Source organism: Urocampus carinirostris, chromosome 3 (assembly GCF_059441175.1).
Source record: "Urocampus carinirostris isolate Australia breed hairy pipefish chromosome 3, RoL_Ucar_1.0, whole genome shotgun sequence".
Taxonomy (NCBI): domain Eukaryota; kingdom Metazoa; phylum Chordata; class Actinopteri; order Syngnathiformes; family Syngnathidae; genus Urocampus; species Urocampus carinirostris.
The window spans coordinates 55,134,601-55,162,186 of NC_142351.1; the positions used below are offsets into that span (position 1 = coordinate 55,134,601).

At 38.3% G+C, this 27,586-nt stretch overlaps 1 protein-coding gene across 1 annotated transcript in view; it reads right to left on the reverse strand.

Annotated features, from left to right (window-relative positions):
- LOC148370169 (Krueppel-like factor 7) overlaps positions 1-27,350 on the reverse strand; it is an 80,124-nt gene extending 52,774 nt beyond the window's left edge. The window contains exon 1 of the mRNA XM_088330075.1: positions 27,037-27,350. Within this exon, the coding sequence (XP_088186201.1) occupies positions 27,037-27,138 (102 nt within the window). The 5' untranslated portion in view covers positions 27,139-27,350. The remainder of the gene's footprint in view (positions 1-27,036) is intronic.
- Between the last annotated feature and the right edge of the window lie 236 nt (positions 27,351-27,586).

A 27,586-nucleotide genomic window follows, 5' to 3' on the forward strand; every position in this document is an offset into this window, starting at 1 on the left:
ATATTTTTTAGTCCTGTTGTACTGGTAGACTTGACTAATGTTTTGGTGTCCTCCAAAAAAATCCATTCTTAACACTTTCATAAAAAAAATTCTCAAGTTTTCTTTCTCTTGTTTTAAGATATTTAATCTTCTTTCTTGAAGAAAATAAGATCAATCATACACCAAGATCCGTACAATTGTCTTAACTAGCAGGTGATGTATTATCTGTCTTGAAATTAAAATAATTAGTCTAATAAATGAATGAGCTACAATTTCTATCAGTGCAGTGTAGGGGTGTTTATCATAAAAAAAAAGAAAAAAAAAAACCTCAATACTCTTCATTTTTTGAGGGATCTGGTGTGATTCGGATCGTTGACCTGCTTATGTTTGAGGGCAAGAACTGATGGCCAGACGTTATGGTTATGGTAAAAATCAGAATTCCTTATTTTGTTAACAACAGCAAGTTGTCCTGTTCCTGAGGCAGCAACCACGGAAACCTGGACTATCTGTTTTATGATGCGAAAAAAATAAAATAAAAAAAAAAAATAAACCTGGAGAGGGCCTAGAGGACTCAGGTAGTTTAGGGATCCATGACCACTGATGAAAATGAATTCCGACATTATTTGGTACTGTTGGAGAAATTGGAGGTTCGATAATCGAGAGAAAAGTCTTCTCATAAGTGGATAAGGAAAAAAGGAGCCAGCCTCGTTCGGAGGGAGATGTCACTTTATTGATGCGTCAATGAAGATCTCACAGAGCTGGGAACATGACAATGTATTTAAAGCTGGTAGTGACGATTAGGCTTCGATTGAGTACACCCCAAAAGACGGTCCTGTATCACGTATCAAGTACAGAGCGTCCCGTCCCTTGCACGCTATCTTCAAGGAAACTTAATGTCTGCCAAGAGTATCTTCAAGGATGTCTACCCGACCTTTTCCCACAACTGTAAGCAAGTCTTTCTAAATTTCTACATGTATGCAAATCTATTCTACAAATGCAAGTGTATTTACCACAACAGTACCGAAATTGGTAGGCCAGTACTGAACTTTCTTTGTCCTTTCTGAGAGATTTAAACTGTCATTTGCATGGAATGTAAGACCATGTCAATGATTGAGTTGTGAAAGTGAACTTTGAGAAAAGCAACTCAAAGAGGGAGGACAATCCCTCTGAATAGAGCGTAACATGTCTTTTTGTTCTTGTACAAAGAAGGATGATATGACCATCAAGTGGTGTGTAAGAGGATCGAGAGCTCAAGACTGAAGAAGAACCATTAGGATGAAGGGTGAAGATGCTGCAGAAGAGACTGGAGAAGAGGATGGAGGAAGAGGGGCTGTGGGGAAAGGGGGAGTATAATCCCACCGACTTGAGCGCCGAGGAAGGAAGTCTCTTTAAATGGATTTGGTTGAGCTCTTGTTTATCGGTGTACCATTCGCCAAGTAGTCCCTCTTAGCTGTCAAGACCATCCTAATCTAATCACGAGACATTTTCGACATTTTCCACCAACATGCACATGCGTCAGACAGGAGGGGGGGTTACCATTTTGCGCTGTGATTTCGGGGGGTCTGGCCACCGGATGTGGGGGACCCCATTGTGTGAGTCCGACTGGCTAATCTTCATTATGCCACACAATTGTGGGTCCAAAGAGCGAGTCCCCGGCTGCAAAAAGTATGGCCAAACAAAAGCCGGGTCCACAATGACTGGGCGGTAGATAAAGGAAACGTCGAAGCGGAAAAAAAACGCGTGTACTGCGCCCGTCAGAAAAGGCCGCTCGGCAGCGCAATCGCGGCTGGGACTGGCGCTGCGCCACAGCTGATAAGGTTCATTCAGACATGCCGAATTAGGGGAGAATTTTAAACGCTTGCTTCCCGTGAGCAATGGAGGGTGATTTTTCACATATTATGGTGTCAGTAATCATGCGGTCGGAGTCAAATGCTGCATTAACACTCATGTAGACAAAAATTAAATAAAAAGTGGCGCATACATGTGTGTGTATATATATATATATATATATATATATATATATATATATATATATATATATATATATATATATATATATATATATATATTCAATGAATGCGCGATTGTATTGTAGTATAGAATAAATCTGGCGCAGCACAACTAAAAGATTTTTGGCCTAGTGGTGGTTGGTGAAAGTACATCCTAAAATTATGCCCAGAATGTTTTTAAAACATGTTTTAATCTAAATATGAACAAATTACATGAACTATTATGTACGGGTACCCAAAAACCTCAAAAAGGCTGGGTAAAAAGTAGAGTAAAATGGGTTGTTCTGACCACTTTGAGTCTCTGTACTTTGTGTTCTTTCTTGTCCTTTTTAGCACTCGTATTTGGTTCCACTACATCATGTTTGTCGAGAGTCCGGCCCGGGGGCCAGTGCAATTCACAAGCACATTTTTACACGCCCTCGGTCTCTGTCGTAAAATTGATTGATAAATTGATTGATAAATTGATTGTGAGTAACTGATATTGCTTTCATTTTTGATATATAATTTCTTTCTTACTAAAACACAACACAAAAAACACCATTTCTGTCATCAAGTGGTCACTGGTGGAATTACGCCTTACAGTGTTTTTTTTTGTTTTTTGTTTTTTTTGCAATATATTTTAGCATTTTGGGTGCATTTTCTCTAGGAATAAACTATAACTTTTCAGCGTATTTAAAAAAAAAAAGAATAAATACAAAAGACAGCAATGCCGATAAGTGTAAAATTGCCCATCCCTGATTCATACTTGAGTCATATGTTTATATATTAGAGAAAAATAACCATGATAATGGCTTGTGAGCAATTGCTTTTGCCTTTATTTCTTATGAATTGGGATTTCTTTGCAATATTTTCTTTGCATTTTTGTGGGATTTTTTTTAGGAATAAAGTATGATTAATCAGTTTCTATACATATATACTATATGTACATATACCGTAACTTGCTGATTAGTATGGAATTACCCAGCCATGATTCATATTCTAGTGTACATTTTCCAATATAAAAAGAGATTAAGACATAAAACAATATAGGTCTACTGGCAAATTTTACTCATTTTTAATATTTGTACCTAGTTTTACTAGATTTATCATTTGCTTTTCTAGTCAAATAAGAAGTCTTAAAATGAGCCCAATTGTCGACTTAAAACGTCTCTGCCATAAGAAAAAAAAAAAAACAGCAGTCCGCCAGCATCCAGCTGCAAATGCCATTGTAGCGTGGAGATCTAACAGTTACACAATCCCCCAAAATGTTCCCATCACACTGTCTTTACGTCCGCTTGCATGAGCAGGTAGGACGCTTTGCTTCTGCTTTTAAGACAAACCTGAGTGGCGGCGATTAGCCAGGGCTGTTTAAAATATTGAGAGGCATCTTCACGCCAGCGGGCTCCTCGCCAAGAGCGCTGAGCGAGATGATGTCGCTCGCGAATGGGACCGAGCCGGATGAACTCACTCACCCTGACGCTGCTGCAGCACAAACGGCAAAGATGCCAATTTCATCCCACAACAATAGCCGGCAGGATGAGCTGGAGCTTGACCTTTTACCTTAAGGACTAACTGTGGACTGGTACACGATCAAGGCAACCTGTGGTCAGTTTCACAAAGAAGGCTAAACAAGCACTGGATCTTTCTTATCTTACTATCTAGCTAATCTTACATTGCTGCAGTATTCCATTACCCCTGAGTACGAAAATACTGAATTGGTTCCAGGGTCCTAGATTTGAGTGAATGCAATCAAGTAAAGACAGCATTAATGGAGGCCCGATTCAATGAGTGAGGATAGCAACGGAGAAGCTCCGAGCGGCATTTTTGACAAAGCTTAGGAAAGAAAGAAAGAAAGAAAGAAAGAAAGAAAGAAAGAAAGAAAGAAAGAAAGAAAGAAAGAAAGAAAGAAAAAAAATATATATCTTTGTGAAACTGTAAGTCACCCCTCTCTCTGTGGTTTGAGTTACTTCTGCTTCGTGAAACATAAATCTCAGGAATCCCTCCATTTTAGAGGTAAACTGGATTCTCATTAACACTATGTGCTAAATGAACTCCAGTTCTTCAGTTCATTCTTATTTGTTCCATGCACAAACATAAACCCACTAAACTCATGTCGTGTAGACACAAGTGAAAATTATTGATGTGCTCTCTTATAAAACAGTGGCTGGTCCCTGAAGTATTCCTGGCAACATCACAGGCTGAAAATAGCCGGCGACCCAAATAACTTCCCCCGACGGAACAGAGACGAAGCCAGACCGCAGCCACGGGCAACTGGCTTTGCTAATTGGCGTCATTTTAAAATGAAATCATATCTGGGACGCAATAGTGGCGGACTGAAGAATAGGAGGATGCTCCGTCTTGCCATAAACACGCCCGGGAGGAGCTTTCGTCCTCTTGCTACGACTTTGGTAACCACGCCAAATGCGAGACATTCCGACCATGGTTGTGAGCAAAAACTGAGAAGCAGGAAACCCGTCGATATGAAGGCTTGCAAACTCTGTGGACTATCTGGATGTCATCGGCCCAAAAAGCAAACTGAAAAATGTCATTGAGTCCTTTGGAAATGTTGAGTAATTCGTAAATCAAGGCAACATTTCCCATTGAAATAAAAGAGAAGTAAATTAATCTGTTCCAAATTCAAGCTAAGCAAGAGGTACTATCCATCCATGCATCCACAACCATCTATCTTTCATCCATGTTTTTGTCCGTCCGTCCATACCTCCTTCTATGCACCCATGCATGCATCCATCCTTTGAACCATCCATTGACCCATCCACCAACCCCTCTATCCATTCATCTTTCATTTCTTCTTTCCTTCCTTATTTCCTTTCGTCCTTCCTTCCTTCCTTCCTTCCTTCCTTCCTTCCTTCCTTCCTTCCTTCCTTCCTTCCTTCCTTCCTTCCTTCCTCCCTCCCTCCCTTCCTTCCTTCCTTCCTTTCTTCCTGCCTTCCTTCCTTCCTTCTTTCCTTCCTTCCTTCTTTCCTTTGTGATTAAAAAGCCTAATGAGGGATGATTTTTTTCTTTAAACTTGAGACCATTTTGTTTCATCCATCTATCAATTTTCTGGCCGCTTAACCTCAGTAAGCTGCAGCCCCTTGCAGCCATATTTGGGCAGTGGGCAGAGGACACCCTTAACTGGTGGGCAGCCAGTCGTAGGGCAAACAGAGATATACAACATATTTGCTCATTCACACCTAGGGACAATTTGGACCGGCCAATTAACCTGACATGCATGTTTTTGGAATATAAAAGGAAACCGGAGTGCCCAGGAGGACACCCACGCATGCAAAAGGAGAACATGCAAACTCCACAAAGACACTAATAACCTACCCGTTGTGCCGCCATTTTTTTTACTTAGTACGTATTCTGACTGTCTTGGATCCATCCAGGAGATTAAAGTAAACCTTTCTTTTCTAAACATGAATATTCAATTGCACTAAGCGAAAAAAAAAAAAAGATGCAAAATCATGTGGCTGTCTTGGATGTTTTGTTTTGGAACTAAACATCTGTAAACAGATATTAATGTTTTAAAGTGAACTTTTCCCAAGCTATTCCTAAGCTTATTGTTGAGTGGATTTTTTTCAGACCCCCACAAAAGAGTGTTCATTGGCTTAGCTGGCTCGCTCACATTATGCGAGAACAATAAGGCAACATGTTCAATGTCATCCTGATGAACGACTCTTCCCACAGGTCTCATTAAATCATTGCAGGCCACTTACTTGCCGGGCCCAGTTGCAAAGCAAGCGTCATTCTGATTTGACACTTATACGACCCTTTTTTCCCCTCACACCAAGGCTAAACGTCAGAATAAAATAACACCACATCTCAAGTGCTGACATGTAGACCAATCCCGGTTTCAGGTTAGATTCACAGCTTTTCTCATTTTATTTTAAGGAGATCTCTCATTCAAGTTCTGCCCTAGAGAAAAGCATATTGTTCTGTTGGCAGACAATCAAACTCATTTTAATTCCTCTACAACATTTTTTTACAGGAAAAAAGGTTTAGGATATATATATATATATATATATATATATATATATATATATATATATATATATATATATATATATATATATATATATATATATATATATATATATATATATATATATAAAACAATACCAAAATTGTTTATCTTCATTCTTTTGTGCCATGCTCAAAAACATCTTAATTTTAGAGGATTTTTCCCATTTATAAGTCAGACTTTTTTATGAAGAAAATAAACCTTAAAACTATAATAAAACATGGAAAAATAAGTGAAAGCTAAAAGATAACGGTCAATTTTCATAGTTAAAACATTCTACTTCCTGTTTTGCCAGACAAATAAGGTTTTGAATATGTTTAAAAATATCTGGAAATAGGAACATTCATTTTGCCATGCCATGCTCAAAAAACTGTTATGTTATAAAAATGTCAAAATATGTCTTGGCGATTAATAAAGTTTGTACTGCCAGGGTTGTTCTATTTCTAGTCACTGTTAGCATCATTGTGGTTGGTCTCCACCCAGGGTCAAGCAGAGGGGCCAATCATGTTGCTGTTCCTTCATTTGCAAACCCTTTCGAGTAGCTCTCATTTAAGTAACCTTAGAGATTCTTAACAAATGGGGGAGGGAGTAGTCTTTACAACAGAACGAATATTTGTACATCTTGAAGGTTTGTGAGGACTTCTTCCATTTTCGTCCAAAAAAAAAAAAAATACATGCCTGGTGTCATTCTCCTTAATTTAGGTGCCTGTTAAGCTATGAACCTAACAGTAGGCTAGAGAAAACATACCCTAAAAAATAATAAGGTCGGGAAAAAAAACATTAAAATGTAATCTAAAAAATGCAGGCACTTGCATTATGAAAAAGCGGAATAACGCTGCCATCATAACTTTAGGCCAGAAAATGGCATCAGCGGGTAGAAAAGATCCAAATTCTGTACAGCACCTTTAAAATTGAGCCAGATGTAAGGTTTATTTTCAAAGCTTAAACATGATGGTAATGATCCATGTTCGCATCTCCAAACAGATGAGCAGCTTCAGCGACAGACTGCTGTAACAGTCTTGTTTCACGAACAGATTGAGGAGATCATTTCTTCCTCATGCCATGAGGCTCTTTAACTCCACCCTGGGGAGTAAACGCCCACATTAAACCACACCCCCACATTGCATATTACCCTATTTTTATTACAGTGTGTATTTTATGTAGCACTATTTAAATACATTGGGTATTTATGTATTATATTCCTTTTACTTAATTATTGTTTTATTTTCAACACAAGGATACTGCTGGAAGTGTGAATTTCCCTAAGGGGATGAATAAAGTGTCTATCCATCTATCTATAGATTTGAAATGTTAGATGTTCCCTGTATTTAGTTTTATTTGTATTGGAATTAATATTGATTTATCATATTTCATCATTTTAGTCATTTAAGTCATTTTTTGTTACTTTTGATCAGAAATGTTTGAAAAATAATAAGTAAAACATGGGAACACATTTGAAATGGAGTATACAAATAAAATAATCATAAAAAAACAGGATTGATTCTGTTTTAAAAGTAAATGTAAATGGTCTGCGTTTATATAGCGTTTTTCAAGTCACTGAAAGCCTCCCAAAGCGCTTTACAATGTGCTTCACACATACCCTTTCATACACACTCACACACCGACAGCAGAGTCAGCCATGCAAGGCAACTACCTGCTTATCGGGCCTATTAGGGATTTAGTATCTTGCCCAAGGATACTTCGACATATAACACGGATCCCAAGACAAGTGCTTTACCTCCTGAGCACCCCCAAAATAAATTGTATTTATTCTTCTAAAAGTTTAATGTATTATTTATTTCAGCTTTTATTAAATAGTATATTATTAGCTTTAGTTTTTAGCTTTCAAAAAGGATTTGACTATGTCTACTATGTTTTGTATATTGTGGCCCAAGCAACATCCTGGAAGGGGGAATACCTCTTCTTTGTATAGCCCACATGCAGGTTTCATATCAGTGGATGTTGTAATTGTGGCCCGTGCAATGTTTTGAGATTTTTTTGTGATTATTGAAAATAACAATCTATCCTGTGACAGTATGACATCTGATGACAAATAACCACGCTGTCCAAACGAGCAAAACGCAGCCAAAGTGTCTTCCGTTTCGTTTTAACAGCTTCTTCCCCACTGCCGTCACCTTGAGCCAGGTTGAGATCTCATCTAAAGAGAATTTCCAAAATATATGCAAGCCCAAAGAGTGGAGATGCCTCGCCCTGCTTTATAAACAAGTGGCTTTACGGCGTGTCCTTGTCGCCGTCAGCCGCCCAGGCGGACTAAAGTCTGTGATTGATGGCCGGCTTTAGATGACAACAAGCCGTGGTGTTTACTCCGTCAAATTGCCCTTGTCTCTCTTTGCCCTGCATCTCTTACTTCGTCTGAGCTCCTAGGGAGAAGGTCCTGGTGGCTGAAAGTCTGTTTTAAGGGCGTCTCGTGCTCCCTCTGGGCGGGATTAGTCTCCCAAATGGAAACAAGCAAACAGGCTAAGTCCTTTCTACTGGCACTGCTCACAGAGGCTGCCTAGCAACAGGTATGCAGTTAAACGGCTGGTATGGCCATAAAATATGAAACATTTGTATCCGTGTAGGTAAGGACAAAATAAGGGGTGTGTTTGAATCAGAGATGAAAATTTGGGGTCAGAACAGAAAACCGTAACCCTTTCTGTCGAAAGACAAAAACAGTAACAAATGAAATTGCAAAAAACATAAGTATTAAAACACTCAAGTGTTTTGATAAGTTCATCATTTAGTGAAAAGAGAAGACATCAATAGTTGCTAGGAGAAAAGGAGACGACCCAAACCTCAAATAAGTAACTTTAACCCTCCCCTGAGAACTTTTTCTTTGTATCAAATTTCCCATGTTACGAAAGCAGGTCCGATTGTAAGTAGATCAGTTTCTTTTTTTTATGTGATTATTTTTAATCGGATGGTGTGATGAGAAATTACAATTTATGAACTTATTTCTGATTGTATATTAGGCTACACGTTGATATTTTCTCTCCTAAATATACGAATTAAAGTGATTCACTTATGAGTTTATTTCTCCATAAATCGTATTATGATGTGATTGTTATTGTTTGCCCGCGTATCAAAATGCTGCTTCTTGAATATACTAACGAAACAAGTGTCAAGACATTTGAGGGAATGGGACCACGATATTAAAACGGCTGAACTGTAGATTGTTATCTGTGTATTTTAGCTAAAGTCAACCTAGCATCTAAACTAAACAGAAACACATGAACATTTGACAAAATGTCTTGTTGGTAAAAAGGTTGCGTATTTCCACTCTTGACCCCGTCTCCTTTTTATCATTTATGATATGAAAAATAACCAACAACATGCACAAACTACCCCCTGAGTTAAAAGCAGTTTGACATGGCTCCCCTCAACGTCGATGTAGCATCGACATTGCATCATTATTTCGGAAGCCTTATTTTGTTTTTTATCTTTTCTTTTGGCGGAAACCGAAAACACGCGTTTGGTCATTTTCAGCATAAGAAATTCTGGTGCTGAAAATCCGGTCCCACCCTAGTTTAAGTACAGTGATTGCATTGAGTAATTTGTTTCAAATTTTATGAATCTGCTGCAGCACAAACACCAACAAATAATCACGTTAAAGGCACATTCCCATTAATCATGCACAACTACTCATGTACAAAGCTCCTGCAGTTCCTCCCTGGTTTGTTTTGTTGACATCTGCAAAGCTCCAAACGACTAGAATATCCAGATGGCAATTTCATTCCTAAGTTAACGGCACAATCAAAATGATTTTCTCTATGGCTTCGTTTTGTGTTCACACACTTATCGCCCGCACACTTATCTTGAGTTGAACTATTGATTTACAAGTGGTTAAGAAAATGCTCTCTTAGATTTTTCAATACTAAGATTTTGGTGCTCAATTTTAAGTGGAAATGACACGCTTTCGATTTTTCTTTTTTGACATGCATCTCTACTCATACAAACCGATAAATAAATGGGTTCAATACCGTAATTGCAGAATGTAAGTTAAGCAGAAGAAAATTTCACGTGTATTCCCGATTTCAGCCAGTAGCCACGTTGCCCCTAAAAGTGATGCTACTAGCCTCATTAGTCATGAACCAATTTCTTAATTTGGACAATTTAACATTTTAATCAAAAGTAAATGTCAAGATGGACAATTTTCATACATAAAAATGTTTTTTAGCTAATTCCTAAAACACCAACAAAAAAATAAATAATCTATGTGTAAAATGTGAATAAAGTTTGAATAACTATCTATATTCGATGCCTAATTATGTGTATATATATATATATATATATATATATATATATATATATATATATATATATATTTGTAATTGTTTTTTTATGGACCCGCCCTTAGGACTGTACGAATGCTAAAAGTGACTATTGAGAAAACTAACTTAACTGTATATACATACATATACAATTGCTAGGTGAATAATTCATATGGCCTAGTGAGAGCTTTGAATTAGTCAAAAATTGTGACAAAATATTTTCAATAAATGGCAATTTTTTTCCCAGAAAACCTCACCAGTCAGTGGTTTGCGGGAAAATTATTATTTGGGCTTTGGCGCCACCAGCTGGTGTAGTGCTGTGACCAATCAAAAGAATGTTAACGTCACATACAATTCAAGAGAAAAATACCCCAAATCCCGGGAAATGCATTGAAATACAATAGGTTTATGATACATCCAAGAGTATGAAATATGATGGATGTCTATACGTCCAACTAATGTACAAAGCATGTTTCGTGTATAGCATGTGTTTGGCTTCGAAATGTGCCAAAATATAAATCACAACACAATGGCATTTTTAACATTTACATGTTTTCACAACCCGGGGGAAATTTGAGCTCCCAAGTGTTTACTTTTCAATACTCTTTCTTTGATTAAAAATACAAAGAATATGAAAATGTTAAGCGCTACATAAATAATGAATGAATAATGATATCATGACAAACCCTGTTTATTTTTCAGTGCTGTTAAGTATAAAAACCCATTATTTTTCACCATTTTTGTAACAATATCACAAAATTATAAATATTTTTTAGATATTGCTTACAAGGTCATATCATGAAAAGCACTGTATTGTCATATTTGGATATCGTACGTCATTACATCACATCAAGTGAAGCCGCTGAAATCCCATTTGCTTTTTTAATTGCTTGGCCTGTTCCGCACTCAAATTGCTTTTAGTAAAAAAATAAAAAAATAAAAATAAAAAAATCTAACGTTCTTAATATGAAAACAAACAGGAGAGGGAGGCGTTGATTATGCGTGACTGTGAGTTATTTTCTTTTGTGAGCTCATTTAAATCATTCTCAAGCGTAATATCCTGAAGTCACAACATTTACCACTTTCCCTTTATTTGCTGTGCTGGTGATTGTAGTTTTTTATAGGATTTTGATCAACTTAAATGGTTTGAAAGTGTTCTGGCTTATCGGAGCTCCCCTGTGAGATCAATTTAGTCACAATTGCGATCAAAGTTACTGAATGTGTTGATGAAAAGAGATACAGACAGACAGACAGACAGACAAGACTAAATCCTATTCTGTGCAATCAATTTGTCCCTAGGTGTGAATGAGCGAGTGAATGACCTGTGTGCCCTGTGATTGGCTGGCAACCAGTTCAGGGTGTCCTCGCCCACTGCCCGATGATTGCTGGGATGGGCTCAAGCACCCCTGCGACCCTACTGAGGATAAGCGGTGCAGCTAATGAGATGAGATGAGATGATAACAATGCCCAATTGAGTTCAAAGAGCCTTGATATTTAATCATCTAGCACGCCTATCTGCTTTTATCTTAGTTGTTCAGAGATGTTTGGTACTCACAACTCATTAAAAAGCAGGAAAGGGAAAGAGGGTGGAGATTGACGTCATGCTCGTTTATCCCGGGTTTATGTTACTATAGCATCAAAATGGTCACAGTGAGATAAGGACTGTTTTAAATATAGTCCAAATACCAATCCAAAGCCATTTTAAATTATGGACAACACTATTAACTTTTTATGTAATCGAGAAATGTAAAAGTCAAAAACACAAAATCCATGAAAAAAAGGAAAATTAACCAAAACATATATACTGTAGGTAGACAATGACATATAGGGGCTGTTTGTTGCATTTTAGTCTCTGGAATCAATCTTAAATATTTCTTTGGGAAGAATTTCCGCTATGTTGTCATCAAAGACAATAATGCCAGTCTTAATGCTAATTCAACTCATGATAGCCTTTGAAATTATTTTCACGTGGGCAGAAATCCTCCTGAACACGAGCCTTTTTTTCACGTCTCCGTGACAAGTCGAGTCACAATTGACTCCTCTGCCGGTTGTTAATCCAACCCAGGGCAGTAGAGCTGTATTAAAGTGATACATAAATATATGCTTGTCTACGGCTTATACGATGCTATGGAAGCGCACAATACAGTTAATGAAAATGCTCTTTTGAAATGAAAAAAAAAAAAAAACATGTTTAATAAATAGTATCATTATTCTACCACTAGGTGCCGCTCTATTGTCTCGCATTGCCAGAAGCTAGTGTTAAAAACTAAAAGAAAAAACACAAACAATGGCGACTCAAATCGACCAAAATGCACTTTTTTACAATTATTTTCCCCCCCAGCATGTTTGGGGTGGTTGGGTACCTGTAGCAGCAAGATAGCAGACATTTTGTGTGACTCATTTTTATTTCTCAATCCATGCGTATTTCATTAATTGCAATTTTATATAATAGTTTGTGAGTTTTTGCTTATTATGTGGTATTGTATTGTATTGTATTTTTTCAACGAAATGCGTTTTTTAAGCTATAGGAGGCACTAGATAATACACAATGTCCCTCTGAAAAAAAACATTAATACATTATCCCAAATAAAAAAAAATCATGACTCTTATACAGCGGTACCTCGACTTCCGAACGTCTCAACATACGAAAGTTTTAGGTTATGAAGAACCTGAACGGAAAAATATTGCTCCTAGTTATGAAGATTGCCTCTAGTTACAAAGTCAACAATACAGTAGTGCATGCACTCCTATTCGCCGCTCTCAGTTTCCAAAAGAATGGACATCGTAGGCGCCCCCCCCTCGTGACGCTTTTTACTAAATCTACATCCACAAAATGGCTGTAGTTTCAAATCTGTTGAGCAACCAGTGCGCATGCCTGCTGCCGGCATACTCTTTGTGTCACCGTAACAGTTCAGAGTTCACAGAGGAGGAGGAGAGTTTCCGACAACACCCAGCCATCATTCTGTCAGCCCAATATAACTATATTTTAGCAGAATTCTCTGAAGTTACGGAATTTATGGAAATTAGTCATCCTGAAAAAGTGTCAGGCTATCGCTCCCTCTGCACCACACATTTCTGATGAATTGTCAAAAGCTGGCAAAAGCAGACGTCATTGGATCAGTGTTTTTAATAAACACAAAGGAGAAAAGTAAACTAAAATTTCCTTTGTTCTTTTTACACAATGTGCCTCTCGTTTTATATTTATTTAGTGGTAATCTAATGTTAACACGTATTTGATTAATCTTCTGATGCTTTTTTATGATTTATTAAAACATATCATATTGTACTTTCGCCTTCGATCAAACTACAGGAGGGCTACAGAGCAGACACGACCAATGATCTTATGGATCAAATACAAGCCCACTTACTATCTTGTTACTATGTTGTTACTAGGTTGTAGAAAATAGGTCAACCGCCAAAATATCGTTAACAGTTAGAAATCGGAATGACCTATCACTGGGGAGCTATTTTCAGAACCTGTGTGTAGGCTACCTGGATGATCTTAGAGGCTATTTAGTGCCTTGTGGGCACCTCATTGGAGATTCATGATTTTAAACAATGTTGTTTTTTTAATGAATAAGAGTTTTTTTTCTAACACTAGGAGGAGCTATTTAAACCACAATGCCCCTTTTAAAAATCTCTCTCTGCCGCCATCTTCTGGCTTAAAGTTACTACAGGAGCTTTAGTCAGCGTAGTCACGATACTCATGGTAATATGTGCTTTTCTTAGGTGCGCTTAAAAAACTCTACTTTTTCATCTTTTATGGGGTTTGTGTCGGTGTTTAGACTCTACTGGAGGGAAGGTCTTTTTTACAGTGACAAATACAGATTAAAAAAAAAGGAAACCTGTGGGGATGAACATGATGTCCCTCTCCAGCACTTCCCCCAGCCCCCGTTTCTTCAAGCTAAAGCGTTCTGCCCCAAACAGCCCTGATAAAAGTAAGATAAAAGCAGATAAGTGCGGTGGAAAAGAAAGCATAAGGGCTATTTAAACTCAGTTGGTGTGTTGTTAACACATATTTAATAAAGAAAATATTTTACTTTCAAAATTTGGGGACAACTCAAACGACACAACTTACTCCCAACCACTTAGCCGAGACACTGAAGCCATCTTAGCGGCTACAGAAATTTTGATGAAAAAATATATTTTAGATAACATGCAATTATGTTGTTTGCCTAATTATTTTTTAAACGACACAACTTACTTTAAAAAAATAATTGGGCAAACAACATAATTGCGTGTTATTTAAAATATATTTTTTATCAACATTTCTGTAGCAGCTAAGATGGCGGTGCGCATGGATGCAGTGGATCACAGTTTTTTTTAGCTGATTTTTTCCTGTAATCCTTTTTATTATATTTTATTTTATTTTATCTTATTTCATCTCATATAATAATTTAGTTATTGTATCCTTAATTTTAATATTATTGATTGTTTATGCAACACCCATTGCAGTCTGGTCATCCTGGAAGGGCAATTACCTCGTTCTTAATGTTTTTTCATTTTCCTCATGATGAGGTTTTTGAGTTTTTCCTTGCCCTCATGTAAGTTTCAGATCAGGGGATGGTGTAATAATAGTCTGTAGTTTGCAATAGTCTGGGTCTGCGCAGCCCTTTGAGACTCCTTGTGATTAAGTGTTACGCAAATAAAGATGACTTAACATTTTGGCACTCTTAGGCTTCCATTCAACTTGGCCCCTCCCCCGACCTCAATGTCATGCCAGGCAGTAGCATGTCAGGAAAATGAATACATCTGGCGCCGCCGTCTCTTTCATTAACGCTTGCCGACGCTTCGTCGGTGGCCATAAAGCAATAGCAGGCCGCTATTCCCTCAGCTCTTTGAATGATGAGGCCGACATGGCGGAGTTCACGAGTGCTCTCGTACTGCGACGGACGTTAATGGGTCAGGGGGTCACCGCCGCATCTTATTAGGCGTTCATTCGTCGGCGAGCGATAAAGCCTGTGAACAAAGAGTCAGCGCCGAGTCTTGTAAATAGAGTCCGAGCAGTTATGCTTCATTTATCAGCTCATTTGAATTGGATGAACTCCAGGATGGTATTTTTCCCAACGGCTGTTTTTCACCCTTATGAACAGATGTGGCCCCTCGCTCCCCATAAATGTGTTGTGTCCGATAGGTTTGACGTGTCTGCTTTTTGACTACAGTAGACCCTGGGATATAGAGACCCCACCTAAGGACCATTGTTGGAAGATAACAAGTCACAAAAGAACAAGTCCCTGGAGTTACTCTTCCCAGTAACAAGTTAATAACAACATTTTCAAATTCTACTGCTGTTACGAAATGGTGCGTTACAGTTATTTTGGCTCAGGGGTCTCGAACTTGCAGCCCCCTGGATGACGTTTGATATGAAGGGAGAGAGTGAATTATTTGGCCACTAGACGTGTTTGTATTATGTCGTGCCACTGAAAATGACGAAAATGCAAAATTACTTTTAAAAAGAGGACAAACAAGAAAATAAAAACGAAAAGGGAAATAACTGGAAAAGAAAAGAAAAAGCCAAAAATAAAAGAAAAACAAAAGAAGAAATAAAACAAAAAGTACGCTCAGAAAAAAATATGAAGACATATTTCAAAAAATAAAGAAGAGAAAAATAATAAGTGAGAAGAAAAAAGAGAAAATTTGTTTTTTTTTCATGTTTGTTGTTTTTTCTTTTCAATTCCTTTCTTTTTTTTTCATTTTTTCTTTATTTTTCTCATTTTCCTTTTTTGCACCCTTTCCATTGCTTTTCTTTTTATTCCATTTTTCCAATTTTGCTTTTTTTTCTTGTTTCTTCTTCCCTATTTATTTTAACATGCCTCCTTAGCTTCAGCGGCACCCAACTTAATTGAGTTTAAGACCCCTGTTTCAGTGACTTATTTTATGCAGATCATGAATTCCAAAGTCCTCTGACTGCTGGATCCTGCATCACTCATGTTTCCTCATACTGTATAAAACTACATCTGCCAGCAACTTCCAGTCAAGGGTGGACATGTTTATTCACAACTATAAAAAAGAAACACTGAAATCCGGGGTCAGTCAATATGCGCATATTTGGTTGTGTGTCACCTCACCAGTAGTGAAGGGTAAGCAGTGCATGAGGAAACCAACAGAAGTTCAATGGAGTCAACATTAACACAGAATTTATGGTAAAAGTGTGCTGAATGTTGGCCTTTTTTGTAGAAATGATTTGCAATGCACCATATCTGGAAAATAACAAAACGTCCTGCACAGTATTCAGAAATGAAAATAGGAGATCTTTGGGTGGATTGAAGTCCAGATACAAAATGTGTATGTAGTGTCTTGGCTAAGGGTTTGTTTACAAGCTTTCATCAAAGACATATAAATGATTCACTGATTCAACAGGTTAGTGTACACGTTTTCTTCTATTTATGCTATTAAATGGCTATTTTAAGCAGTTTCTGGGGGCGGCTTCAATGAGAATATACACGGATATCTGTAATTTGATAGTTACTTTATATCTGTGTCAGTAATATGGGGGTAAAGTAATTAAATATATCTGTGTCAGTAATATGGGGGTAAATTAATTACTTTTTAAATGAAGTAACTAGTAACTGTAACTTAATTTTGCGCCCGAATGCATGAGGGCGCCCACTGCAGACAGGTGTGCTGCCCACGGACGTGTTCTAAAAATAGCTCACCAGAGCTGGGTCACTGTGATTTTCAAGTAGAAGTAAAAATATTTTAGTTGTTAACACAGTTTAAAAAACTCTACTTCCAATAATTAATCTGGTAATAACAAAGTACCAACACAGTAATAACTTAATAAATTATTTTTGGAATTGCATATCAAACTGATTGCCGTTTGCACTAATTAGTAAAAGAAAAGTAGCTCTCAGTTTGAAAAGGGTTGGAGACCTCTGGTTGGTTGGCTGGTTGTATCCCTTAACCACTCGAGTTGTAGGGGCACCATTTCCAGTGGTGTGTACTGGGCAAGTACAGCCTGGTGGTGTCCATTCCTCTCCAGGCCAACAAATGTTTCCACCTCGTCAGAGACCCGCCCAACACTACTTACAATATTTTCACTTTACAGTTTAAAATAAGATGTTTTTAGCCCCTCATTACGCCATTTGCCTCACTACTGTATACACATAAACAACATTTCCTTTTGTAAAAAAAAAAAAAATATACAAAATTCAAACTTTACGGTATTCGTACGTATAGCTCTGTGAGTCAAGTGGCTCATACCTGTCTGCTATTGGTAAAGTGATATAAGTTGCTAGTCTGTTATCGGCTGAAGTCTATCATGAAGATTTTGAAATTGGCTGAACCCCCTACCGTATTGCTCCCTTTCTTTCCTCTTTTTCAGATCAGAATCTCAAGTATCAAACTTTAATTTGCCTAGCTATGGGTCCCAAGACTTGTGTAATGCTAAAGGGATAAACACAATCATGATAACTATGGAAACAAAGGTAAAAGTTCAAACTTTGCGGCATTTGTGCAAGTGATAAGTTATGTCTGTAAGATGCTTGAATACTATTGCAAGTTCAGGGTGTTTCCTGCCCACTGCCTGAAGACAGCTAGGATGGACTTCATCACCCCTGCGACTCTAGTGAGGATAAGTTATGCAGAAAATAGATAGATGGATGGATTGATGGATAGAAGGATGGATGGAGGGATGGATTGAAGGATGGATGGATGGATGGATGGATGGATGGATGGATGGATGGATGGATGGATGGATGGATGGATGGATGGATGGATGGATGGATGGATGGATGGATGGATGGATGGATGGATGGATGGATGGAAGGATTGATGGAAGGATTGATGGATGGATGGATTAAAGGATGGATGGGTGGATGGATGGTATGATGGAAGGATGGATGGATGGATGGATGGATGAATGGATGGATGGATTGAAGGATGGATGGGTGGATGGATGATATGATAAATAGATGGATGGATGGACCTGCTTATTTCCATTAAAGAGATGTTTTTTTTTCCAGGACGAAGAACATGATGAGCATCCGAATCTGCTGTATAAGTTCATTCTGTTCATCGTTACGATTCATTTTAGGTTTATTGGTGATATAGTTTTTAAAATACCAAAATTGCAATTTTGTTTTTGTCATTGATAGCAACGTATGGATTATTGGGTACAACTACATTAGACATGGAACTCCAGAATAAACATGTTATCTGTTCCGCTGTACTATAACATTAATGATCATGATTTGCATGTTGTTACTGAACATAAGGATCTGGGTGTCACTCTTACTTCAAACCTTAAGTTTATCACGCATATCGCCAAAATTACCAACAAAGCCAATAACAGCATCAAACATTTACAGACACTTTTACAACAAGAACTCAGCATTCTTAGTTCGAATGTTTTGCGTTTATGTTAGAATATAATAGCGTTGTGTGGAACCCTTACTTACTCAAGGACATTAACCTACTGGAAGGAGTTCAACGTCGGTATACGAAGCGGATACCTGGGATGCACAACTTGTCATATCCGGAAAGACTACAAAGACTGAACTTGGACTTTTTGGAGCTCCGCAGAATTCGATTTGATTTAATTTTTGTGTTCAAAGTACTGCATGGAATGATCGATGTGCCTTTTGATCAATTTTTTGAGTTCTGTCGTGTTGATGGTTTACGTGGTCACAGATATAAGTTACGGGTGCCTAGACCTACCAGCAACTTGCATGGAAACTTTATTTCTTTCAGGATACCAAAAATTTGGAATTTTTTGCCTGACCGGGTTATTAGTGCAAATACGGTGCAAACCTTTAAGCAAAGGTTGGCAGAAATAGATTTGTCAAATTTTCTTAGGGGAGGGGGCGTAAGGTGACCATATTTGGCCATGCTCACTCTCAGCATTAGTTTTTTTTTTGTGTGTGTCATGTTTTGATTAATGTATCCAACAATACCTGCAATAAACATTTAATTTCAGTAAATCAGGATGAATAGGCAAAAATATTGACAAGGTGGTGCTTGGAGACTGGCCTGAGGGGTAAGTGAAGACGAAAGTAAGAAAAATAAAGTAACTAAAACATATGTACAACATATATATAATAAAATGTATTAAAGGAGCATATAGAGGCATTTTATTGCAATAAATAAGACAATGAGACATATAGATGGGATGGAAATTGGATCTGAAAAGCAAGCCGGAGAAAAATGTCTGATATTGCATCTGCCTTCCACAAAAAAACAGCAGTGTCCCATTGAGGATTATATAACATTGAGACACACACAGTGAGCTATATGCCTGCACATCTTTGTCTTAATAATGAATCATTTTCATTATCTCGTTGCCATTTTCTGCCCTGCAACCTGGACGTTGTGCCATCATACACACCGAATTTTTTTTCACACTTTGCAGACCGTCATCTTCATCATCTTCTGCGCTAGCTCATGGTTCCTTCGGGGTTGGAGCTCGTCCGACTGTGAAATGCGAAACCCTGCAGAGGTGGAGAATGTGCGTGTTCGGCAACTTTGCGCTCCGCCTCCACCTTGCCTGCTGAAATGTGCGTGCTGGACAGCACATGTATGTAACATCTACAGTGGGCTGCAGCAACAAGCTGCTACAGCTTTTGCTGCAAAAAGTGTGACACCATCAGTGTTGAGACTAACGCGTTACAGTGGAACTCGCCCCAAAACGCCATTACTTTTCACTGTAACGAGAACGCGTTATTAATAACATTGTGTAACTCTAATGGGGTCACTACACGTGTATCACTGTGTTTTCTGCTAGTCATTACAAATGCAGATCTTGTTTTACCATGTCCTTTAACTGCTAAATTCACGTTGTGAATTACAACCCAGCAACATCAATTGTAGGATGGGCGTTTTTACTTTGACAAAGAAAGTACAACTTAATTGTTATAGTGTTACCGTCTCGGCATAGAATGTGAGGGGCTGAATTTCTTCTCATAAGGATATATTCCCTAGCGTATATACTCACATCCAAGGCCATTTTACAACTATAAAATAAAATACTCAAAACAGGGAATCAGCTTATACAGACATATTTTCTTTTGTACCACCAGTAGAGAATGGCAGGCAGAATGTTGAAAAGTGGGCTTGGCTTGTACTGGAACAACAAACCAAACGGTAATCAATTGGGCAACGTGCACACTGTTTATACGGTAAACATATGCGATATTTTGGTGTTTTTATTTTTGCAATACACAATGAGTGTAGAAAAAAATCCTTAAACAGTAATTAGAAATGGAGAAGGAAATCCCTGAGTGGTAAGAAGCTGAGAGACATGATCTGAAGTGTTAAGTGTTTGTTTGCAAGGGCTTAAGACTGCCATAGCCAAGAGACATAAAGGCTTCATTATTTTGGTGGGAGGGACGCGAAGGGACCCATGCCGCGCAGATGCGCGACACATAAAGCCTGTCTTAAGTAACAAAATCTAACTTAAAAAGACTGTATGAACAGAGACAGAAAACAATGATAAGTGGAAAATTAAAAAAAAAAAGCAGTGAGAGGGGCTCGGGACGGGCTTGCGCTCTGGGTTAAGATCTTACCTCCAGCCTGAAAGTGGTGGACAAAACCTTTTCCTGCTTGCGAAAGGTTTGCTTGCTTTGTAGTTTTTAAACCATTTGCTATTAAATCATTTTTTGTGAAGGCCTCCAGGTATATTTTTGAGCCTAGCAACAACTAATGGCTGACATGTGGTTGGTTAAATGCTTAATCATGAAAGCACACATCTGGAAGTAGCGCAACCGGGAACACGCCATAAGAGGTACCTGACAGACAATTTTGAATTATTGATGGACAAAAATGTAAATCACAGCACATGATTTTTATTTTTAGGCCAGCAGAGAGGGCCTGCAAGGCTCACCACTGCTGTTACTATTTTTTGGTGTCAGTAATTCGGGGGGTAACTAGGTCAAAGAAAGCAACTAGCGACTTTGGCAAATTACTATTTTTTAGTGACGCATCGGAAACTGCAGAATAGCTCACGTATGTGACATCCACAGTGGGATGCAGCCACATGTAGCTAAGGCTGCAAAATGTGTGACGCAATCAGGGAAGAAATATTGTAATGGAGGACATGGAGGGCATCCTGGGGTCAATGACGCACAGTCGTTCACGCCATCCTGTTCGCCGTCGGGGTCAAGCGATATAGAAATAAGCTGCATCGTTCAGCTGAGTCTGAAGGGCGCTGAAAAATCACTTGAGGTGCTGGTAAATGTCAAAGCAGGTCAAGACTCGCACACACCTGACGCTAATTTCGTTTCCTTTGTTTTCCTTTGAAAAAAAATGTCTCCTTGAGGTAAAAAAAGTTTCATTAATAAAAAAAAACATATTGATTTAAATAATAAGCAACAATACATGAACTATAAACATACCAATTTTTGAAAAATACTCGAAAGTCGAAAAATTAGCATTTATTTAACAGAACGTGAGTGTCATCCAAAAAAGAGCTAACATAACTGTCAGTTGCTATGTCTAAACCTCAAAAACCTCAGAAAGGCTTGCCAAAAAATAAATGGAATGGTGCATTTTGGTCATTTTCAATCTTTGTAGTTTGTAGTCTTCCTTGTGCTTTTTACTATCCTCTTATCAAAGATTTGTTTCACCTCTAGCGCACGTTCCCGTTGCGGCAAGTGGATTGCCATTTACGAAACCCCGCAACACAAGCTGGTAAAACTGCTGCTAGGATAATTCCTTGTTGGTGTTGATTTGTTTTTCTCTGAGGGGAAATCTCAACTAAGTCCAGCTTATTAGCAGCCATTTGTTTCCCTGCTCTGAGTGACGCAGCGATCTGGGACTCGATTGTGAGACGTTTCAATGAGACAACCAATAGCGGTCTCAAACGTACCATCTGCAGATACCCTCAAAACACTTTTTTGTCCTATTACGGCCTGAAATACTCCCCACGGATGCCCGTCAGCCCGCCGGAAACAATGGCAGCCTATCTTTCCATGCTGGACCATGAAGGCATCCATTTCGAAATTGAGGCTGGCATAGCTGGAACCGTTCCAGTGTGAAATGTTCAATTGGCAATAGAGTTCTTGACCAGTGCAGAACGGCTTGATTTTCGCTTCCTCGGATAAATCCGTGCTTCCCGGAATCATGGCACCACGTTACAAATGCCATTATATTCAAACCAACTGCTTTCTTCTTCCTGGGCACTGATTGGTTGTTAGAAGGCAGCATTCCTCTTTGTTAGATGTTTTTCATTGATGGAGTTTAGAGGCAGAGAATACTCTGACTGGGTTCAGAATTCAGAATCATTCGAATTAGTGATATGCGACATCATCGGGCAAATAGGTGTAGTTTTTACATTTGTAACATTTTTGTTGACTTTAACATTAAAAAAAGATGATTTCATTCTTATCGATCGCCAAAATCAACAAAGTAGTAAGCTTTTTTTTTTTTTCACAAAAGTGGGCTCCGATGCTGCCTTACGTCTGTTTCCAAGTTGTGCTCCTACATGACATACAATATACCTGTATATGAATGGATACAACAGTAGTATTTCCGCCATGAGGGCAGGGAATAAAATAGAAATGTCCCAAAATCAACCGATACACATGAGGCTTCTTAAGAGAGTAAACCGAAGTATGCATGCATCATTCATCTCTGTGCTCATCCACAAGGACCACAGTGGCATCAAAATATCCCGGATCAGGGGAAACAAAAAGGTGCACAAGTAACAAAAAAATTGCATCACGCTATGGTATATTGATATCAATAAATAATTTCTTATTTTTTATTCAAAAAAAATGGATAACACTAACACTAACTACCTACCCAACAAGTACACTACCACATTTCTACCACCAATGGCTTGAGTGCTACAGCACTTTTCTAACTTAAAGCAATTTTGATTTATTTGCCCTGATTTTGTGTTCCATAGCCAATTTGATGCATCATGACACTCATGTGAGTGTGACGTACGATTTTTAGCATTTTTTGGATATGTTACAAACAAAATGACAAGTGATCAAAGACTTTCAAGATAAAAAAAAATGTTAATTATTCACAGCTAATAAATGGAATGGAGGACAATTCCTAAGCTTTAAACTCTAAACACGTACCAAAACTGAAGATATGTACACCTGTACGGTACTCAGTTGGAGTATTTAGTCCCATTATTATTAGATTACTCTGTCTAAACCAAGGGAGTATGTATGGCATAGACGGAGGGCACCTGTCCCCACCAATATCGAGCAATCATTGTTTTGTTCCCACCAATATTTTGTGATCACATTACCCTTGGATGCATAATCTACCAGCCCATACAATCTTCCATGAGTGCGGTCAAAAATTAGTGGGGAAAAAAATTAAAATACTAATGGCATCATGTCATAAACAAGTTTAATAAGGGATACCTTGAAAAGGAAAATATTACAACATTTTTATTGGTAAAGATTTTGAAGAACATCAACACATGGGGTCATTTTTGACCTCACATGCGTCCAAGGGTTGAAAATATACGCTATTTCGTCGCCAAAGCCAAACCTAAGCGCTTGAAACTAGTATTCATGATAGGAATAATGGTAAAATGAACCCAAGGAGGAGACAAACTTTAACTGGAATATTTATTAATATGAGGCAGGATTTCAGATATCATGTTATGTATTTTACTAAATTATCAAATGTCTGCCAGGGAAACAAAATGGACCAAAGAATTAACTTGTGTGTGGAAAGCAGGTTCGACAGTTCAGTTGAATTTAGCCTTCAAATGTATAAAATGGCTCCCATGGATAACATTCCAAATATTTTGCTTTAATGTCTCCCTGAGTCAAAATATTTCCAACCCTTGAGGTAGACCAATACTGTATAATGTAATTTGGTCCACATCATCAACTCGAAGTATCAACAAGACTCAAACAGCACCAACTGCAAAATCCAAGCCAGATGAACTCCATTTCCCGGCATGAAAACGAGTCTACGTCTTCCGAGTTCAAGCAAACTGACATTTCCAGCTCCTACAAGATAAGAGCTCTCCCTCCATTTGCATTCGCTATCGATCTGGAGATGCTGGCTGGTGGGTGAGGTGCAGTGAGTGCCATTTAAAAATCCACTGACAGCGGAGGCAGAGTGTTGTTGTGAAAAGATGCGTTGGTGGGTAACAGTAGGATGCCAATTAGGCGGCTTGGCCGCAACAAATGGATCCACCGCCATGCACCATTCCACCTCTTTTTCTCTCTTTCTCTTCCCCGCAAAGACTGAAGGAAGCCTTGATACATAAACCCACATTTTTTTCCTTCCCTGCAGCAGCACCATCACCAAAAGCAACTATAAAGATAAAAAAGTAAATCAATACAATAATCCCTCGTTAATCGCGCAGGGTATATTCTGAAGAGAACGCGTGATAGATGAAATCTGTGAAGGAAAATCCTTAATTTGTTTCCAATTATTTTCCAATTAAATTATATACTAAAAACTCATAAAAATATTTTCTACAGGTTGAAACGAATAAAAGTACTACATGAAAGTGTCTTCTTCTTTTTTATATACATAATTACAACCATCAAATATAAAATTCAGACTTTTTAGCCATTCAAAATGAAGAACACGATGCACGATGGAAATCAGTTAAGTAGCGAAACTATCAAAAGGCAACCACATTACAGCGAGGGACTACTGTACATTAGAAATTTCGCCTAAAAAACAAACTTCATAGAAGTAAAAATATGTCCGGTTCTGTACAGTTTCCGTCTGTGTTTTGTACTATTACAAATATGATATCGCTCACTGTATTTGTGAAGTTCTCTTTTCTGTTTGCTTGCTCACCTTCAGCAGGGCAATTCGATATTTTCAGATTTTGTTGTCATGGCACTCTGGTTATTGTTTATTCCATGTGTGAGGATATAATTTGCAACACTTTGCTTTCTCGTTTTAATCGTATAGTGATTAGCGATAGTTTGTAGCAGGAATAGGTAGCGGAGTTTAATTTTGTTTAATGTTGCTTTGATTACTTTCATGAGTGAAGACTTTGGGATTTTTTTGTGAAGGGGATGGTGCTTTTATTCCCCCAAAATGTCATTTTTGTTATCTATTAGCTATTATTATCTCACAACTTGACAAAATAAACGTGCTTGTAGCAGGGATGGCTCGCAGAGCCTAATTTAACGTTGTTATCATTTATTTGATGATCTTTTTACGTAACAGGAAAAATGTAGGTGTAATGCAAAAGTATGATGGACCAAGAGATCGCAGCCATCCATTGAACTTGAATTGTATTTAACAAAAATGAGAAGTAGTTTGGAAATGTTGTTGTTGCTGAATATTATTACATTTTTTTCATTGCACCACTTTGAAAATGCACTTACACTTCTGGCCAGGCTCCAAGCACTGCCTTGAAAATATTAATTACCACCCTGATAATCTTTTTATATGTATTATTATTGTAATTATATTTTTAAGTGTCTAATCTCGTCATAAACAATGTTTTCTATGTTGCTATTAATAACAATAAAGACTTTCTTCCAAAATTGAGGGATTAGGTCTTTCTTGGATATGTATTTAAGCATTATGACTAAAAGATGCAAAGGCAGACATGTCAGGGTATGTATTATGGATAAAGTAGGAGGAGAAAGAGGGGTCGTCGGGGGAATTTGGACGCATCTCTTCGTGTGGGGGCTCCACAACTTGGTAATGCGGATGTATAATTCACGACCAATTCTGTCTCGGTGATGGCCTGCATGCGCATCTTCATCTTCCCAAATCGCGCTTGACAGCTTTATTACACGTCGACGTGCGTCCGCATCCAAAAGTCTCACATATACTGTATGAGTTATTGAGGCAACAAAATAGAATTTATCTCTTGGCTTTACAGGAAAAAAGGAGAAAGAAGTTGGCATTTCTGTTCCCATGAAAGTGGGCGTCTTTAGCGTCATAGACTCCACCAGTTTTCGGAGTCATGTAGTGCAAAGGACAGCGTTCCTGGAACACTCTTACTTTTTTAGAACTGTAACGCGTTATTATTACAAGTTTGTAACTCAACTGCTGTTATTCTGATTCTTTTTTAAAAGCAGATTATAATGTTTTCTGATATTTACCCATTCTTTTTTCGCTCTTGAAGTAAAATACGACACTCAATGCACAGCTGCAAAACGCAGATCACAACATTTTAAAAGGCTGAGTGTGTTTATATGTATGTACAAAATACAACTAAGTAGTAAAGGGGGTGCTGTATCAAGCACAGAGTACAAGGAAACGTAATTTCTTCCTACTCAGATTATGATATTCTCTCTACTGTATGTTTGCATCCAAGCCATATTTACCACTATAAAATGAAATACTGAGGGATTAATTTTGTTGTGTCATCAGTAGCAAATGCTAGGCAGCGAGTGAGGAGGTGTCGATATAGATGGGGCAAAAGTAAGCGCATAATTTACGATGAAAGTGGCATGAATTTTGGTCTTTTCATTTGTAAAATGAATTTTGCGATACACCGTGGTTGGAGAAAAAAACAAGAACACATCTTGAACAGTACCCAGAAATGGAGAACTAAATCATGGTTTGAAGACAAATTAGATATGGAGTGTCTTAGCTGTGTTAGTTTGCAAGCTCACATGAATGCACAAGCCAAGACATAAATGGTTCTCTGATTCAATTTAATTTTCTTTCTTCTATCAATCTTATAGTGTGTGTATTTTTAAGCTGTTTGGGAGGTAGGCTTCAATGTGAGTGTATCCGTTAATTTGCAACCAGTTACTTCCATAATAATGCGCTACTTGTACTTAAGTAACTGGTAACAGTGACAGTTTTTTTTTCTTTTTCTCATTTTTCAGTAGGGCTGCCCACCACGCCTCCCGCGTCGTTTTCCGACTCTTACCTGCTGCCAGTTCTCTTCCAGGGAAGGCATGGCTGAGAAATAGCCGGTGTCGTGCACGAGCTGAAGTTCCTGGAAAATACTGTGGTTCGCCAGGACGTCCATGCTGACAAGCGGCGTGTGCAGCAAAAGATAAGACTGATCCACGGGAAAACACGCGTCCTTTATTTCTTTTTTTTTCTCTTTCACGGCTTTAAACACGCACGTTTGTCATATTAGTCCAGGAGAGAATCAATTGGTTAGTAGGGAATGGCGGAAACTCAGTGCGCATTAGCGTGCGTAAAAGCAAGTGGAGGATGCGATTGAGGCTCCATGTGTATCCCTATTGCCAAAATACACACTGATGGGGAGCGGAGTGAGGGGAGGGGCGAGGATAAACGAGGAGGCGTGGTTTGGAGTGTCAATCAACACCCCTTGTTTGCCCATTTAAGGTAAAAGGGCGGGTAAAGCTCTTGCGGAGTGTGGTGAGGAGGGACTATGTGCGCAGGCAAAGTGGATTGGCTCAAGCTGATTGTCAATCAGGGTCTATACGGGTTGGATAGGCGCGCTATTT